Raw genomic sequence first — 19,777 nt, 5'->3', positions numbered from 1 at the left:
ATTAGCGAAACTCTTCTTGAGAAACATCTTTCGACTTCACAGGCTCCCCAAGGAGATTGTCTCCGATCGAGGACCACAGTTCACCACCAAGTACTGGCGCTCCCTTTGTCAGAAATTCAGTATTTCCTTGAATTATACTTCAGCCTATCACCTTCATGCCAATGGCTAGGCCGAGAGAACTAATCGGACCTTGAAAACATTCCCACATTCATACGTCAATGACCAACAGAATGATTGGTCAGACCTTCTCCCTTGGGCTGAGCTGTCACATAATACTCATCTTGCAGCAGTCACCAATGTGTCTCCTTTTCCAGTGGTCTTTGGAAGGCCGCCCCGTCTGCCTCTTCCTATTCCTGTGATGGTTCCATCTCTTGCAGCACAATTCATGGCTCAAACCATCCGCCAAGTGTAGAATCAAATAAGAGAACGCCTCTCGCAGGTTGCTGAGCATGACAAACGCACCTCGGATCTCCATCGATGACGTGCTCCACTCTTCCGACTGGGCCAGAAGGTCTGGATGAGTGCCCGACATATCCGTCTCCAACTACCATCCCATTGGCTGGCCCCAAAGTATATCGGTCCTTTTCCAGTCCTCAGAATGTGAGCCATTTCTTATCAGCTCCAGTTACCTCGGTCCATGACATCCAAAACACGTTCCACATGTCTTTATTGAAGCCTCTTGTCCTGTCTTGGACCTCTTGTAAAGACCCTCCAGCTCCATGCGTCTCCTCAGAACCCGATGCTTCTCTGCAGGTAAGAGAAGTCCTTGATGTACGATGATGTTGAATCAAATGGGAGTATCTCCTAGCTTGGGAAGGCTATGGGTCCGAGGATAACTCATGGGAACCCTCTCAGTATATCATTGACAAGGATCTCTTGAAGACATTCCATAGACAGAATTCTGATAAACCCCAGCCACGTAGGGGGAGGCCTAGAAGGGGGGGTACTGTTACGTGTCCCACCCGCGGTCATCCCCGTATGGGACTGCTCACCTTCGGGGTCACACAGCGGATCCTAGTTCTGTCTCCCTCGCAGCCCTTGCAAGTACAGCTAGGCACTGGCGTCCAGCAGTGGCAGTCGCCGGGCCTTCAGCTGCAAACCAGGCCTCACGCCGGGCTTCGGCATCACAGCAGCTAGCCACACCCCTGCGCGCGCACGTGGACCAGTCGTTCAGATGTAGGTTCCAGGGTGTGGCCTAGTTCCACGGCGCACCCTGATTGAACTCATGTTAAAAGGAAGTTCCTGGCCTCACTTCCTTGTCTTGGCAATCGGGTCAGTTTGTTCCTGAGAGTGCCCTTGCTTGTATTCCTGCTTGCTTGTTCCTAGTCTCATTCCAGGATCCTTCTGTTCCAGTTCCATTCCTGCTTGTTCCTGCTTCCTAGCCCTGCTTGTTCCAGTGTTCATTGTTCATCTTCCTGGTCTTCCCTCAGACTGTCCTTCTGGTAAAGACCTCAGCTTGTTCCTGACCTGCCTGCCTGCCGCCTGCAAAATACCTCAGCTTGCTATTCGATCTTGCCTGACCGGTGGATCTCAACCCTTGCTTCGTTGACCATTCCTCAGACTGATTTATGGAGTCTGACCTTGCTTGCCTGACCTTGCTTGATTCTAGCGTTGTCCCTAGCCTTGTCCTCACCATCTTTATTCTGGTTCGCTCTCCTCCATCCTGTTTCCATTCTTGAACCCGATAGCACTCCTCTAGCATCTGTGGGCACGCCGGACTTATACTCTCCCAGGAGTCCTTGCGAGGCCCACCTAAGTCCAAACATCCCAGGTTCCTACGGGCTCCTCCCGGGGGGACCTCGGGCTTCCAGTGGTGAAGCTCTACACTGCCTCTGTCTCATTCCGTTCTCCGCCCCCTGTGGATAGTCCCTGTACTGCCACAGGACAAGGGTTCTCCCCCGAGCGCAACATTAATATGTGTTAAACAGTGTTTAATATATAGAAAATGCATAACTATAATATATGTAGCTTAAAATACAGCATGTTAGATTTACTCCATTAACATTAAAATTATAATGAGCTGCTTTGCATGGTAATGCATGCAAAACAGCTCATGCATATTGAATTTTATATACATAAATAATGCAGCTTGCCTAAAAAAATCACATGCCACATTATTTTTATGAAAGCTGGCTACCATTCAGGAGTTATAGCTAATATTCCCCAGAAGCATCAGGACACTGACACAGGTCCTGATACTCCAAGGCAGTGAATTAAAGGGACATATATGTGGTTTAAGTCTAAAAGTCACTGGGAGTCTCAGAAAAAGCCATGTGGCACCAGCTGCCACTCTGGTCCACTCTTCCACACGCCTCAGACTTACCAAACTTGCCTGGTAGTTTAGTGGGAACCTAACAGTAGCCATTTTTCAAAACAGGGCAAAAGCAAGATATTAGCTGGATGTTTAATTTTGGAAAATGGCCGCCACCAGGTCCAGAGTCTAAGAGGTACTTAGCCCACACTAGAGGTCCGATACAATAAAAACATGGGAGAGCGGGCGAACACCCGCTCTCCCAGCATGCGCACAGGACACTCTCCTGTGCACGCGATACAGTAAGTTAATTTATTTAAATTAGGCCCGGCGGTAAAAAGAGGCGCTAGGGATACTAGCGCGTCCCTAACGCCTCTTTTTTGACAGGAGCGGCGGATGTCAGCGGGTTTGACAGCCGATGCCCAATTTTGCCGGCGTTGGTTGGCGAACCCGCTGACAGCTACGGGCTCGGAAACTGGACGCCGGCAAAATTGAGCATCCGGTTTTCGACCCGACAGCCACCGGCCCATTTTTTTTTTTTTTTTTACTTTTTTAAACTTTCGGGGCCTCCGACTTAATATCGCCATGATATTAAGTCAAAGGGTGCACAGAAAAGCAGTTTTTACTGCTTTTCTGTGCACTTTCCCTGTGCTCGGAGAAATTAGCGCCTACCTTTGGGTAGGCGCTAATTTCTGAAAGCAAAATGTGTGGCTTGGCTGCACATTTTCTTTTCTGAATCACGCGGAAATACCTAATAGGGCCATCAACATGCATTTGCATGTTGCGGGCGCTATTAGGTTCGGGGGGGATTGGACGCGCATTTTGGATGCGCTATTACCCCTTTCTGAATAAGGGGTAAATCTAGCGTGTCCAAAATGTGCATCCAAATGCCGGCTGTACTGTATTGGCCCGTAGATTACTGTATTGGTCCGTAGATTACTAAGGCAACTTTAGTAAATACCTCCTTAGATTGTAAGCCCTCTGTGGACAGTGAAATACCCACTGTAACTGAAAGTAACTTGTTTTGAGATACCAGTGAAGAAAAGGTGTAAAGGAAATATTTTAGAAAAGGTTGGTGTTGGGGAGGAACAGAAATTAAAATGCCTCTATGATAGTTGAAGTTAAGGAATAAGGTGCTTCCAACGTGGGAAGGAGAGAAGTGAAGAACTGACCTCCCACGGAGCAAAGTTTCATTACTAAACACTGCAGACGTATGCATCTGGGTTGTCATTAGGGAGACAGAAAACCAAGGAAGTGGGACACAAAATGAGTGAGATCTCATGTCCACTGAGAAGTAAAGAGAACTCAGAGTAATAGTAGTTAACCAGTTTGACAAGAGCTAGAGGGATGTTAGGGGTCATTGGAAGAGCCTATGTACATGGTGTAACCAGATAATTTGTGTCTGAAAATGACCTATATTTTATGTGGCTAAGGTTACTGTGGGATTCCATATCACATATATTTTTAGTTGCATTAGAAAGAGACATGTTTAGATCAGGACAGGAAAATAATGCAAATAGAATTTAAGAATAAGAAATGCCATGCTAGGTCTGACCAACCTCCATCAAGCCCAACATTCTCTCTGGGATAACAATAGCTTTCTTTGAGTTTTATGTTATTTGAAAATGCTGAGGTAGATCTTCAAAAAATACACGCCACGTACTTTTGTTCGCACCACCAGCGCGAACAAAAGTACACCAGATTTTATAAGATACGTGCGTAGCCGCACGTATCTTATAAAATCCGGGGTCGACGCATGCAAGGCTGCACAAAATCGGCAGCCTGCGAGCCTGCTGAGCCGCGCAGCCTGCCTCGGAGGGAACTTTCCTTCTGCGTCCCCCCACCTTCCCTCACTTCCCCTATCTACCCCACCCTCTAGCCCTACCTAAATCCCCCCCCCCCCCACACCTTTGCTGGGCAAGTTACGTCTGCTTGAAGCAGGCGTAACTTGCACGTGCCGCCCCGGCATCCCCGGCACAGTCCGCAGGGCCGGGGGGACTCGGGACCTCCCTCCCGGTTCACCCCCGAACTGTCGCCATGCCCCTGGACCCGCCCCGGACCGCCCCCTGCCCCTGGACATGCCCCCAGACACGCCCTTCCAATCCCTTTTAGGAAGCCCTGGGACATACGCGCATCCCCGGGCTTTGAGCGTGCCGGCGGCCTAAGCAAAATAGGCACGCCGGCGCGTGAGTGCCCTGCGCGCGTAAATCCGGGAGGATTTACGCGCACAGGGGTTTTAAAATCTACCCCAGAATGCACTATTCAGAAATAGCAACCACTGTTTATCAAATAAAGAAAATAAAATTTACCTCAATGATATGAAATTCAGGCAACAACCTCTTATGATGAATCAGCACAACACAAAATGATATTATATGGCCTTCCAACTCCTGGTTGATAATGCTCTATTGACTTTTCCTCCAGGAACTTGTGCAAAACTAATAAAATCCCACCACTGGCCTAGTCACTTTGACCTGCGTAGCATTTCCTGGAAGGAGAGATGTTATTTTTGTCACCTTTCTGGCACCTTTTCAAATCTGCATGCAGTATTTCTGGGGAGAAGCAGTCATTGAAAAAGCTGATGCACATGTGCATGGAACTTTACAACAAATTTCACAATGACAAAGTGCTTTCACTTTCACTTTGAACATTGAAATAAAAACTATGGGTGAAAAAAGGGCCCCAGAGTTTTGAAAATCACCCCGACTGAAGACAGGGACAGCCATGAAACTTAGCCCAATCTCCAATCTTATTCTTTAGAGTCAGTCAGGTGGAAGCATTTCAAAATTTCCTTCCAAAATTAAGTTGCATTTCAGTTTATCACAGATTATGAATTTGTTCCTGTTCTTCCTTCATTTCATTTCTCTGTTTTTTTTCCTCAGACTACGCATTCCAAATGTATAGTTGAAGTCAAGTTTGCATAATCCTTTGTTTATGCTTTGTTACTCTTCATAATAGGAAAAGCAGATTGGATTCTATTGTATTTGCTTTCACTAGGCATGTGGCCTTCCACTAATTAGCTATTCTAACTACAATTTACCCATCATTTAGCTTCATCATTTTCTGAAGAATGTCCACTTTAAGAACCTTCTGGGTGAAGAGATCTCTTTTAATGAGAATAGAGAAGGGCACATTGGCTACAATATTATAAATCTAGTTGCTATACCTAATGGGACAATGAAATATGAAATTGTTGGAAGTTACAACCCTAATGCTCCTCTGGGACAGGATTTCATCATTGATGAGGAAGCAATCGTATGGGAGAGCGCGTTCATCCAGGTCAGAATTACGTTACATTAGAGCACGAAAGAAGACACTGAACCATGCAGGTTTCCCACATGGTGTTATAAAATGGAGAGAAGGAATGCAGTTTGGGGACTGACTGCCATAAATTATACTCCATACTAAAATAACACAGCAATAGAGTTTGTAAATAGTGTTGAAAAAAAAAAAAGATCGGGAATACTTATATTTTTCCACTGGTCCTGAGGATCATAGAGGTCTAAAGAATTTTAGATGCATGGTCAAGCTGACCCCATTAAAGACAATATAAGCTTTGAGTGATATGTATTTAGGTTTATAGATCTATCATCTAGTTCTTTAGTTAACACCAGGAAAATGAATTTAACAGGACCTATTCAGTAAGGGAAGCACAGAGTGACCATTAGTATGCAGATTTATTATGGGAATGCAAAAAACGCTGAAAGTAACCATGTTGCTGGAATAAATAGAGCCCTTGATAAAGGACATGATAAAGTCTGAAACACGGGTATGGATATTGTAATGAACATGGAGACTGCTAATTATTAACAACGCTACATTGTAGAAGAATCAATTTGGATAAGAGGAATATAAGATAAGTAAAGTTCAAATTGAACATGGACTATTAATGACAAGTTTGGTTGGTGAAGAAGCACATGAAATTAAAAAGATTGTTCTGGACAGTAATACTGACTGACCTATGATTATGTATAAGGCAGAGTGCAAAATGCTGGAGAGCACTACACAATGATGCCTATTATTATGGTCATTATCTAAGCGTCATAAGAATTGTTGATATGGGAAATTAGTTATCTTTATATTGGTATATGTTTTTCTATAGAACGATACAATTACTTGTCCCAATCTTAGTACTGGCCAGCAACATTTTCAAATGGAGCCTGCAAAGTAGGAGTAACTGGAAAACGATCCTGCCCCTTTCTTCATTGGAGACACTGCAGAAGGAGTAAAGAGGGAAAGTATCGCAGTGGAAAACTTTTTGTTTGCTTGTTTGTTTAAAATGATTGTTGATTAGTACTTGCTTTAAATTGTATCTGTTGATTTAATTGTTATCTAATTTCTATCTTTTACTGTTGCCTTTATTTACTTTGTTTCTATTTTAAATGGAATATAAATCAAATAAAAATAAATAGAGAAAGAATGACAAAAGATAAGAATTCTCCCAGCAGAGAAAATTATGATGTTGAAGGGAAGATTGCATTAGACAGAAGGTGGGCAGTTACTTAAACATTTGCACGACAATCTCAACAAACTCCACCATCTCCATAAAACCTTTATTGAAGCATGCAATTATTTTATGTTTTTCTCCAATAGAAATTATTCCAGTCATGTTATTTCCAATTGTTGTGGAGCGCTAGGAGAGCGGTCCTACGTACCAAGAGGTGTGTGTACTTGGGCCACAGTTCAACCCCAAAGGAACTCCGAAGAGGTGCCGCGTTAGGCGAGGCATGCCCAAGCATGGGCTGGACAGGAGCGAGGATGGACTGAAGACTGGAGACACTGACCCTCCTCCGGACCTGCACGCTTCGGAAGACCAACAATGCAATGATGGTCTTATGAACAGTCCTCCGACCGTTCCAAGCCCTTTCGGACCTGCCGCAGGGTACGGCAAGAAGCGGCAGCCAAATGGGGTTCAGGGCAGCGGAGACCGGAACATGGAAATTCAGACGAGACTCAGGGACGAGGTACTTGGATGCACAGACGTAGACTTAGGAACGAGGTACTTGGATGCACAGACGAGGCTTCGGGGTATGTGGACAGTGGCGCGATACATCAGGGTGCCCTACTCAGCCAGTACTACTGGTCTGTTCACAGACCACCCTGTTCTACATCTGCGGGAGCGGGACCAGCACAGGAAGGAATGAGGTACTAGGCTTTCAGAAGATTCAGGAACAATGTACTTGGCTTTCAGAGATTCAGGAACGAGGTACTTGGCTTTCAGAGATTCAGGAACAAGGTACAAGGCTTGCATCATGAAGCACCCTACTCAGCCCTCCCGTGGAGCTGGTCGCGGACCACGACATGGCTTGCCGAGAGGTACCAAGCGAACAGCAGACTCAGAAACGAGGAACCAGGGATTCAGAGGAGCAAGACAGATTCACGGACTTCAGGATTTATTTATTTTATTTATTTTTGGCTTTTATATACCGATCTTCTTACATTAGATGCAAATCAGACCGGTTTACAATGAAACAAAAGGCTTGCTTGAGGGCAATTACATAGAACAGAAAATGTCTAACAAACTATGATCAAATACACAGAACAGAGCATAACTAAAGAACTTGAGTAACCTAGTATAAGATATTACATGATATCGTACAATATGCATTATGCAGCAAAAAAGAAAAAAAAACTTTGAATTATGTAGCAAAAAACTTTGAGTAACATAGTATGAGAGATTACAAAATTACAAAAAATATTGTTCAATCTAAGTTATAGAATGATAAAGGTCTATGAAGATAAGCAGTCCATTATCTTAGATGTATTGGTCAGGTTGCAGTAATAAGGTGAGAGGGTGAGAGGGAGCAGACCAGGGTGAAAGGACGATAAGGATCTGGAGAAGCAACATTAGGCTGGATCACGGATATCAGGAACAAACATCAGGACTGGAACACAGATACTGGATCAGGAGATAGACCTTAGGGCTGGCACAAGGACATCTGGATCAGCAGGGGAACATCAGGACTGGAACGTAGACAAGAAGACAAGATGAGGAGCTCCAGCCAATAACAGGAAACATAGGACCTTGAAGAAGTGCTGGAACAAGGACAACTCCTAGAGCGAAGGACAGCAGGATCCCAGGAGTGACCAACTCCTTGCGAAGGCAAAGCTGGAATGGACGCTGAGCCCTTTTGTAGGGCTGAAGAGGACAACGCCCAGGGATGGGTCAGCAGGGGGTCACACCTGGCTGGCCCTTGAAGAGGAGGAGAGAGGCACGCGCCCATGCCTTAGGAAGCTGGATGAGAGAGCTGGAAGCTGGTGGCATTCTCAGCCACGTGGAAGGCCCGAGGAATCAAGGCAAGCAGCGGAGCAGCCCTGCTCCGAAGCTGGAGAGGTGGCAGGCTGCAGGAGCAACTCCCAGCCATGAAGACTGAAGCAGGAAGGCAGGAAGAGGAGAAGGGCTGGCTGCAGGCAGAGCAGAGAGCTGCAGGAAGCTGCAGGCTCTGGCAGGGACGGCCTCCCTGCCGGCTGAATACCCAAGCCTCGTGGAAACAGCTGTGGGGATGGTCCCAGCTGATTCGGGGAAGCAGGAGCGGTGGCAGCAGTCCCCAGCCACATGAGGGAGCTTCTGGCGGCCCGACCCTGTCGCGCTGGATCGGAGACAGTCGGGGAGGAGCCCAGCAATGGCGGCAGGCCTGCTGTGAGGGAAAACAGTGTCAGCGGCCCGACTGGCCACAGAGGTAAGAGCCTGCCTGGATCACAACAGTATCCCCTCCTCAAAGCCCCCCCTCAAGCCTCTTGTCAACAGCTTGGGGAGAAGGCGGTATTCTATAACCGTCAGGGGCAATCAAGGAGCCAAGGACAAAGCTGGAACTTCTTGGTGAAGAACTGTAGCGAGAAGAATACTTGAGCAGAAGACAAGACAGAAGGGGTCAAGGTCCAGGCAAGATGAAAACAGAACATGGAATGTTGAAGGTGCAGTTCAGGCAGGGTGCAAGGTACAGAACCACAAGATGGCATCTTGGTTCAAGGATCAACGTGGCAGAGGCAAGGCTCCATCCAAGACTTGGCGTTGAACAGAAGTCCTTAATACTTCTGAAGGCTGAAGCTGTAGTGCATGATGGAGTAGCTAGGTGAAGACTAGATGCTGAGTTGATGGTTCCAGAGACTTAGCACTTCAGAGACTCACGGTGGAAGAGGTTGAAGCATGGAGTCAAGGTAGCAGTTCGAGCTGTGGCAAGGTTTACCCTTAGTATCACTAGAGGGTGGAAGATATCCCTCAGTCGGTTCAAGTTGGCTTTGAAGTATAGTGGAGCACTCGGTGTTGGATACCAACCAATAGTTCAAAAATCAAAACTTGGGAGTATTGGTGACCAGATGATGTGGCAGTCTCTAGATGATATGCAGTAAGAGCAAGTGTGACTTCCTTTAGGCATTGGTGCAAGATGGCAGGTGGACTGCTAGTCACTGCTGGCGGTCACGGATGGAAATATGCTTGGCAAAGCACGTAAGCAGAAGTTCTTTTGCTGGTAATTGGTTTCCCCAGAGTGGACATATGGCCAATGCTTAGGCTAGTTGAACTGGTAGTTCAAGTGACTGGGGGTGAGACCCAAGATTAAGGCAGAGCAGAAGTACTGTAGGCTCAATGTTCTGTAATTCCCATCTTAGGAGTGGGCCCCTAAGCTGGGCAGAATCTTAGTGGTGCTTGGTTATTGACACTCACACTAGAGTGGTCCTAAACCGATGGAAGAAGATGGACATCCTCTGGATTACTTGAGAGCAAGCTGGGAGTAAATGTCCTTTGAAAGGTGCACTTGGACCGTCACCTGTACTCTGGTGGTACAGCTTGCAGCAGATCCCAGGGAAGAGGTCACTGGTCTTGAGCTCAAGGTGGTGAGTGAGGCAAGCACGTGGTAACAGGAACTGAAGAAGCTGAGCGGGAAGAGCGAAGAAATCTGCTGGTCCAGCTTGAAGAGATGACCGATGCTCCAGACCCCATTGACGGATGACAACAGATGAGGTGCAGGTGCCTCCTGCAGGTCGTCTGGAGAGAAACACCACAGGCTGGCAAGTCGAAGACATCTCTTGCAGGATGGTGAACTCGATGGATGAAAAGTGCAGGGTTCCAGCAAGATAAGCTCTATGGAGCAGGAGAATCTTGTGAGTAGAATAAGAGTGCTCAGAGGAGAAAGATAAAAAATTCTGGACAAGATGGTCATGCAGATCAGGAGCCAGGTGCTGCAACTTGGAAGATGGTGGTGAACCTGGGTGCAGGCGCCTCCTGTAGGTCGTACAGCAAGTGTACCCAGGCTAAACAAAGTCTCAAGAAGGCACTTGGTAGAAGCAGGTGCTAAGCCTCTAGCGGTGTGGAAAAACAAAAAATTCAAGCAAGCTGGCACCTCCAGCAGGTCGGTAGATCACAGCGAAAACACTGGGACAGAAGTTTATTTTATTTATTTTATTTTATTTAAAAACTTTTATATACCGTCGTTTAGTGATATAGCATCACATCGGTTTACAATAGGCACATAAATTAGTTCAAAATGGATTTAACTTTAACCAGAAGGTGCCGCAGTTGTTCAGATAATTGATTCAATATTATAAGCTATATGTAAAGTATATTAAAATTCCCTTTATGGGCTAACCGTAGATGCGGTATACTGTGATTCTTTAACTTAATACTTAAGTGTGATAAAATAAAAATAAAACTCACATATGTTCTCAGGTGACTTTTGCTTGTGCATATATGTCCTGTTCTTGTTTCTTAGTACTACCTATTTCCCATTCTCACTTTGAAAGGCCTTTTTGAAGAGCCATGTTTTTAAGCTTTTTTTGAAGAGTTTTTGCTCCTTCGTTAGTCTTATTTCGGGTGGCATTGAGTTCCATAATATAGGGCCGGCTAATGACAGTGCTCTTTCCCTTACTTGTGTCAGTTTAGCTGTCTTTACAGATGGTATGGTTAGTAAGGCTTTATTTGCTGATCTGAGATTTCTTTGGGGAACATGTAGTCTTAGTGCAGTGTTTAACCAATCAGTATTTTCTTCATTAATTATCTTGTGAATTGTGCAAAGTGTTTTAAATTGTACTCTTTGTTCGATTGGCAGCCAGTGTAATTCGGCAAGAGTTTGAGTAATGTGGTCCCTTTTGCTTTTTCCAGTTAGGATTCTGGCTGCAGAGTTCTATAATACTTGTAGTGGTCTCTTGGCAAAGAACTCCGGAACTAGGCATGGACCCATCACAAGGGCATGAACGCCGAACACATGGCCTTCGCAATCTGTTGTGGAGCGCTAGGAGAGCGGTCCCACTTAACAAGATCTGTGTGTTCTTGGGCCATGGCTCGACCCCAGAGCAACTCCGAAGAGGTGCTATGGTAGGCGAGGCATGCCCGAGCCTGGGCTGGACAGGAGCGAGGCTGGACTGAAGATTGGAGACACTGACCCTCCTCCGGACCTGCACGCTTCGGAAGACCAACAACGCAATGATTGTCTTATGAACAGTCCTCCAACCGTTCTAAGCCCTTTCGGACCTGCCGCAGGGTACAGCAAGAAGCTGCAGGCCGGATGGGGTTCAGGGCAGCGGAGACCGGAACATGGAGATACAGACGAGACTCAGGGATGAGGTACTTGGATGCACAGACGAAGACTCAGGAACGAGGTTCTGGGATGCACAGACTCAGGCATAGACGTAGACTTAGGAATGAGGTACTTGGATGCACAGACGAGGCTTCGGGGTATGTGGACAGTGGTGCAATCCCTGCCGGCCAAGGACCCAGACTGCAGCAGGCACCGGCAGGGACAGCATCCCTGCCGGCTGAAGACCCCAGCCTCATGGAAACAGCTGCGGGGTCGGCCCCAGCTGATTCGGGGAAGCAGGAGCAGCAGCAGCAGTCCCCAGCCACATGAGGGAGCTCCCGGCGGCCTGACCCTGCCACGCTGGATCGGAGACAGCCGGGGAGGAGCCCAGCGACGGTGGCAGGCCTGCCGCGAGGGAAAACAGTGTCAGTGGCCCGACTGGCCGTGGAGGTAAGAGCCTGTCCGCGCTCCTCGCGAGCAAGATCGCAACACCAATTAGTCTTTTAAATCTGTTTATCAGGAAGTGCCATCATGCAGAGCTCCATCCCTCCATTAATGTAAGGTATTTCTATAGAAATGTAATGTTTTGTGATTTGTAACTCAGTGGCTCCCAAACCTTTCCTGTGAGACTCTAAAACAGTCAGGTTATCCGTATATCCACAATAAATATGTGGGAGATAGATTGGCATTCACTGCCTCCATTGCATGCATATTCATTGCAAAGATCCTGAAAATTGACTGTTTGGGATCCCCAAGAAGGGGGATGGAATTAATTGTTCTAGCTTATCTCTTCTCAATCTACTAGTTCAAATGTGGCCAACTCTGGTCACCAACAGGCACAAACAGGCCTGATTTGCTGGATATACATGATAAAACAGGTGAACTTTGAAGTAAAAAAGTAGGCAATACAGGAATCACCTGAATGCCATAATTTTTATACTGTGCTTCTTACCACCAGAAAGGAATTTTAAAGATAATGGAAAGAGCAGAGATATTATATGAAGCTGCTGATTCACACTAATAATTTTAATAATAATTAAAAAATGTTTAAGACATAAGGGAAAAAGCACAGACATAAGTTCTTAAGTAAAGCACAGCACGCAACATTATCTAAATTTCCAAGGAACATCGTCACCCAGTAAAAAATGTTGCTAGATGAAAGTTTTATGGGTTATCATAAAGCTTGGGATAACTGCACAGAGCAACAGTTAATACCTTTAAGAGAAACATGGGGGTAGCCTGTATGGAGTATCAGTTGCTACCTAGGGAAGCTTGCAGGGCAGACTGGGGGACCATTTGGTCTTTTTCTGCTGTCATTACTACCACTGTGTAAGGTGCATCCTGTACAATTGAGAATCACGATACTTAAGACATTTATAAATAAACCTGAAGCTCAGATTCCATGTCAAATCTTGTTCCATATATATATATATATTAATCAAAATATGATTCATACCTCACTGTGGTGTTCTGCTGAACTCCTGGGTCATGTGCTCAAAAAATTAACATTTCTGAATTGGCTCATAAACACTGCTTTTTAAAATCTACAGCTCAATGTTATCAAGTTCTCCATATTGTTCTCCATATTTAGACACCTCCTCAATCCAAATGCAGTCAGAGCTGCTCTCCTGGATTCAGGAAGTTAACCAGGAAAGGAAAGCCCATCTGCTGTTATGACTGCATTCTCTGTTCAGAAGGAGAGGTTTCCAATCAAATTGGTGAGTGATATAATGTAACCATCCATTTTTGTGGCTCTAGACATTTGCAGTATTGAACCTTAGCTGCTTAATACTGTAAGTTATCTTTTGTATAGCAATATCTTGTTTGTGTTGGGAAAGGAGGCATTTCACTGGGATGAGAGGTGAATCAGAAATGAAGGGTCTGAACTCAGAGACCTAAGATATAAGTCAAAAGTACCTGCATATATATGTACTACAGAAGAGGAGAGAAAAGGTGGTTTAAGATCAAGATATTCACATGCCTAAAAAGTATTAATGACAAAAAACACACAAGCCTTTCCTTCAGAAAGGTTACTAGTGGTACTGTGGAAGTGGTGATGACAGGAGCTCCTTTGTGTGCTCCTTTGTTCATGATGAGTTGTGGAGAGCCATTAATAGATGATCCATCTTTCAATCCTACTGATTCTAACAACCTGTATGTAAGTCTAGTTCTCATGGGCAAGGCAGGTATGGAGGGTTGTATTCAACAATCTTGGGTAGGTCATCTAGGCCTTCATATTGTCTTAACACTGATTAAATGTTATTCTAGTTTACCATCAGCACATGCAGCTTTGACTATATTTCTCATAAATGCCCAATCTGTAAAGACAAAAGACTCTATAATTTTTGACTTGATAATTGTGGAAATGCCAGATTTTCTTTGTATTACTGAATCTTGGTTGACACAGATGTGCCATTATTGAACCATGTATGTCCCACAAATTTTGTTTTGGCTCCCACCTACATGCTAAGGGATGTGTTGGTGGATTTAGTGAAATGGAAATTTTATCATGAAAATCTTGGAGAGGGTCCACCTGTGAGATGTTGGTTTTATCTTCAATAGAGCTCAGCATTTACTTGACATATGCCCCAATCCACCCCCCAGGTTCTTAAATCCCAACTGTTCTGTATTCTTTGAAAAAATGCTAAATTCAAAAGCTGATTTAAATAGTAAGATTATCCTGGGTGATTTCAATTTACATATTGACTCTTTGGGGTAGATTTTAAAGGGTGTGCGAGCGCATCCATATGTGCACACTACCCAGCGCACACACATGGACGCATGATTTTATAACATGCGTGCAGGCACACGCATGTTATAAAATCAGGGTCACCACACACAAGGGGGTGCACAATTGTGCACCTTGCATGTGCCGAGCCATGCTGCCTTCCCCTGTTCCCTCTAGTCTGACCTTCTCACCCCTTCCCCTAACCTTTCCCGCCCCCAGACTGCCCCTTTAGTAAAGCCCTGGGACTTACATGCATCCCAGGGCTTTACGCGCATCGCTGGACATTTTTAAATTAGGCCCGGCAGGCATAACCCCTCTATGCGTGTAAATCTTCTGGATTTACAAAACAAACAAATGGGGGAGTATTATATTGTTTTGTATAAACAAATTTTGTATAAGTAAAATATGAATAAAGGATTGAAAAGTATAGTAACAGTTTCCTTTGTGTGTTAGGATATTTAGCTCTACAACATTGCTGAGATTGTCGTTACATGTGCTGGTGTTTGATGTCCATAGATTGTGATCTTAGCTGTATAGTTAATGGTGTTATTTAGAATAGCCTCTGAGCTTGTTGGGTAGGTAGGATGTGTAATGAAATGCAACTATAACAGTAAAACATGAATAAAGGTGTAGCTGCACTAAAGGCAAACTAGGATGCAATGACCATTACAATACTTGATAAGGTCAGCTGCCTTGCGACTCATGCAGTCTCTCTGTTGCACAGGTGATAAAGGAGGATATAGCTACCAGCTAGCTATGGCTTCTCCTCTGGATTTACATGCATAGCATTTTTAAAATCCGGCCCTTTGTCTTTGTCCATTAACTGTGAACATTTTTTGGAAGCATTGACCTCTTTAGGCTTGAAACAAATTGTCAATAAGTCCACTCATAAATTAAACCATACTCTTGATTTGGTATTCATTAATTCTTAATTCTTAAGTATATTTTCCCAATGCCTTGGTGTCAGACCTTCTTTTGGTCTAACCATCATCTTATTTCCTCTGCTGTCCCTGTCAGTTGTCACTACAGATATCAAATTATATTTATACTGATATTAGGAAAAGAGGCTTTGTAAACACTGATCATTTATAGGAAGCTCTTGCCCCTGAACTTGAGAAGTATGATCCAGGAAATGCTGGTGCTGCAATTTCATCTTGAAGCAAGATTGGGAACAATGCCCTGGATAAAGCTGCACCTCTTAAAACCTTTAAAAATCACATTTTGACTAAAGACCCTGGTTTTCAACTGAGCTCCGTGCATGCATTGAGACTGTTGCTCCTTAAATATTTATTTATTTATTTGTTTGTTTGTTTGTTTGTTTAACATATTTCTATAATGGTCTTCATGAAGGGATTCATATCAAACCGGTTTACATGGAACTTAGGGGTTAACTAGTTAACCAAACAAGAAAGCCGAAGCAGAGTTACATATAACAAGGGGATTGAACTTGGGGGCTATAGTAGCCAGGAAGTAGACAGAAGGAATTAACTAGAAGTAAATAACATATGAAGGGTTCTGGGATTAGTAAACGTCCCATCCCATCCCTTGAGCTGAGTCTGACGTGACATTTTCGGAGTAAGGGGAAGGCTTGGAGGAAAAGCCAAGTCTTAAGTTTTCTTTGGAAAGTAAGAAGGCAGGGTTTCAGTCTTAGGTCAGTCGGCAGTTTGTTCCAAAGGACTGGGCCTGCTGTGGAGAAGGCACATTCTTTGGTGGGTTAGGTGGGTGGATTTAGTAGGTGGGACTAGTAGGGTTCCTTTATATGCTTCTCTGATGGGTCTTTCAGATGAGTGGTGTTTGAAAGGGGTCTGAAGGTCTATTGTGAACTGTTTGTGGATGGTTTCGTGATTATAGTGAGTGCTTTATGTAGGATTCTGTATTTTATTGGCAGCCAGTATAGGTTTCAGAGGATGGGGGTGATGTGAGCATGCCGGTTGGTGTTGGTTAAGATTCTGGCTGCTGCATTCTGGAGCATCTGTAGAGGTTTGGTGGTGGAGATGGGTTGCCCCAGAAGTAAAGCATTACAGTAGTCAGTTTTCGAGAATAACGTTAATTGAAGGACGGTTCTGAAGTCCTGGAAGTGGAGAAGGGGTTTGAGTCTTTTTAGAACTTGAAGTTTATAGAAACAGTCCTTAGTGATGTTGTTAATTGATTTCTTTAAATTCAGATGATTATCTAGGATTACTCCTTAATCTCTTGTTTGAGAAATCTGTGGGTCAAGGACTGTTTGATCAGTGTTGGTCGAGTGTTCAGGGGAGATAAGAAGGATGCATTGAGAACCAGGTTCAGGCTGGAGAGGAGGCTTTTGATGGACTTCAGGCAATTTTCCCAGTAGGTAAGCGTTTTTGGAAGAGATTATTTTATGGGGATCAAGATCTGCACGTCATCTGCATAGAGGTAGTGTGTTAATTTTAGGTTTGTGAGCAGATGACAGAGGGGCAGTAAGTAGATATTGAAGAGGGTTGGGGATAAAGAAGAGCCTTGTGGGACACCTAGCGTTGACTTGTAACTTGGGGATTCTTTGTTATTGACTCTGACCTTGCAGCTTCTGTTGTTGAGGAAGGAGTCGAACCATCTGAGGGCGAGTCCAGCGATTCCGATGTCTGAGAGATGGTTTAGAAGGATGGCGTGGTTCACCGTATCGAAAGCCACCGAGATATCTAGGAGGACAAGTAAGTATAAAAGCCCTTTGTCAAGACCCATGAGGATGTGGTCTGATAGGGCGATGAGAAGGGTTTCTGTACTGGATGATTTCCGGAAACCGTACTGGGAAGGGTATAGTATTTTATGTTCCTCAAGGTAGTCAGAGAGTTGTGTGTTCACAACTTTCTCTGTGAGCTTCGCTAGAAATGGGAGGTTGAATATAGGTCTGAAATTGGAGAGTTCTTTTGTATCCAGGTTGGGTTTCTTCAAGAGGGGTTTCAGTGACACAGTTTTTAGATCATCCGGGTAGATTCCTTGGGCTAGGGAACAGTTTATGATGTTGGTCAGTGATCTAGAGATAGTGCTCGGGATGAGGAGCAGAAGTTTAGTTGGGATGTGGTCCATCGGATGGCTGGAAAGTTTCATTTTCTTAAGGGTGGATTCTATATCCAGGGGGGTAGTGGGTTCAAAGGAGTCGAGGGTGGCTCCAGGGCGATGGGTGGAGTTAGAGTTTAGGGCTGGGGGCATTGGGTTGGTGGGGAGAAGTGCAAGTGTGTTTGTAATTTTATCCTGAAAGAAGCATGCTAGTTCATTGGCTTTTGATTGAGCCTGTTCATCAGGGATGGTGGGGGCAGATGGTTTTGTGAGTTGGGATATGTAGGAGAACAGAACCCTGGCATCATATTGTATATCGTGGATTCTGCTTGCCTGTAGAAGAGAGATCTTGTAGAGATGGAGGGTGCGTTTATGAATATACATGGCATAAAGTTAGATCTTATGAATCCCTGGACATACTTTTTTTAATTCTGTTATTTGGCACTTCAAAGTGGATTATATTTAAGTATAGTAGATATTGTCTATCTCCAGGATGCTCACAAACTAACAGATTCAACAAAAAGTGTTAAGAAGAAAAAGAGGTGTGTTTATGGAAATGTTTTAATTACTACACCATGTGGTAACTTACTAATATGGTAAATTTAGCACACCATTCAATAATCCCTATTTTTTGCATCTTTCACTCAGAGAGAGAGAGAGAGTGAGAGAGAGAGAGAGAGAACACCTACAAGGTGTTTATAGTAGCTAAGTATTTAAATCTGTATAGGAGGGCCATCTAATAAGTTGAGGTGAGGTGTTGGTGGCAGTTTTGAAGTTAGGGGCCAGTTTTGCATATAGAGTGAGAAGTACAAAAAGCACAACACATCTTGGTGAAGATCAGACATCATTGGGAGTGAGAAAAGTCTCACAAAGATGAAATTTCTACTATGTTCTCTTACCCTAGCTTGATAGACTCTACAACAGGCTACCATCTGTTACGTCCATCGGTCTTCGATGGCTTCACCCCGCTTGTTGCACCCCTATCTCGGCTTCTCCTGCTTACCTGGGCAAGATGGCTACCGCAGCGTCATCAAGCCGTACGCCATTGCTCCTCCCAGGTATCTGCTAGGGTGCGCGCACATGTGCAACCCACGTCTAAGTACGCCCAGTGGCGTGAACCTCAAGGGCGTTCCCTCATCTGACATCACACCAAACTGGATATATCTACTTCTCAAAATTGCTAGCTCATTGAATTGGCAAAGGCTCGAATAGACTCATATGGACACGAACTGTTTTTGTCCTCACTGCTCTGCCGCTTCTCTGCTGCCTGCAGGAAGCTTTCCTTCTGTCCTTCGGGGTTTCCTACTAACTTGAGTACCCACTCCTCGGGGACCCTCTGTTCTATTTTCAGGTGCCATTCAGGGAACAGGTACTCGCTCCTCGAGGGCCTGTTCTCCCTGCCTCAGTACCTGTACCATCGACAACTATCTGGCGGAATCACATCCATAACAGCTAACACCGAGTGAGTACTCTAATATCTCATCTGTCTCATCCGCAGTAACTCCTTGCTGCAGAACCTCCTGACATCACCTAGGAGAGAAGGGCTCCCTCTGCCGAGGTCCCTGGGACTAGAACTCACCACTGCCACCTGGTGGCTGTCTTCAAGCTGTATAATAAAAGAGTTCAATTCTGGTGTTTTGTGTATGAGTCTAGCCCAGTGCTGGGGCTCCTCCCCTTGGGCGTGGTCATCCCAAAGATCCACTAAAACACACGTAATAACAACACCATCAAGCTAGGATGAGATAACATAGTATATAATTTCATCTTTGTGAGACTTTCCTCACTCTAAATGATATCATATTCTCACTAAGGTGTACTGTGCTGTTAGTACATCTCACTCTACATGCAAAACTAGCCCCTAAACCCTAAACCACCACCACCATCTCACCTCAACCTATTAGATGGCCCTCCTATAGAGATATAAATAGGTGCACACAAGGAGGCACTCCCCAGAAGTTCTCTCTCTCTCCCTCTCTCTCTCTCTCTCTCTCTCTCCCCAAAGCCCAGAAATGGCTAAAATGCAGTTCCAAAACCTTATCACAAATTGCATTATGGCCTTTTTTGGGCATATCGCACAGACTAACACCAGGAAAAAAGGTGTTATTTCTGGCATTAAAACCATGCAGTAATACCCTCATTTAACTAAATCCAACCCAAACTCCTGCCTGATCCCACCCTTCCAAAAATGTGAATTTCTGCCATGCATTATGAAGAATAACACACGCATTAATGCCATAACGTATTTTGATGAATGACCCAGTAAGTTTGTAC

At 44.8% G+C, this 19,777-nt stretch overlaps 1 protein-coding gene across 1 annotated transcript in view; it reads left to right on the top strand.

Annotated features, from left to right (window-relative positions):
• The first annotated feature begins 5,428 nt into the window (after positions 1-5,428).
• Positions 5,429-19,777, top strand: part of LOC115077692 (vomeronasal type-2 receptor 26-like) — a 35,645-nt gene continuing 21,296 nt past the window's right edge. Inside the window, exons 1-3 of the mRNA XM_029579982.1 lie at positions 5,429-5,530; positions 13,355-13,481; positions 17,456-17,461. Of these exons, the coding sequence (XP_029435842.1) occupies positions 5,429-5,530; positions 13,355-13,481; positions 17,456-17,461 (235 nt within the window). The remainder of the gene's footprint in view (positions 5,531-13,354; positions 13,482-17,455; positions 17,462-19,777) is intronic.

Source organism: Rhinatrema bivittatum, chromosome 16 (genome assembly GCF_901001135.1).
Source record: "Rhinatrema bivittatum chromosome 16, aRhiBiv1.1, whole genome shotgun sequence".
Lineage (NCBI taxonomy): Eukaryota > Metazoa > Chordata > Amphibia > Gymnophiona > Rhinatrematidae > Rhinatrema > Rhinatrema bivittatum.
Note: the sequence above shows the minus strand (reverse complement) of the source record. Positions and strands in the feature narration are given on the sequence as shown.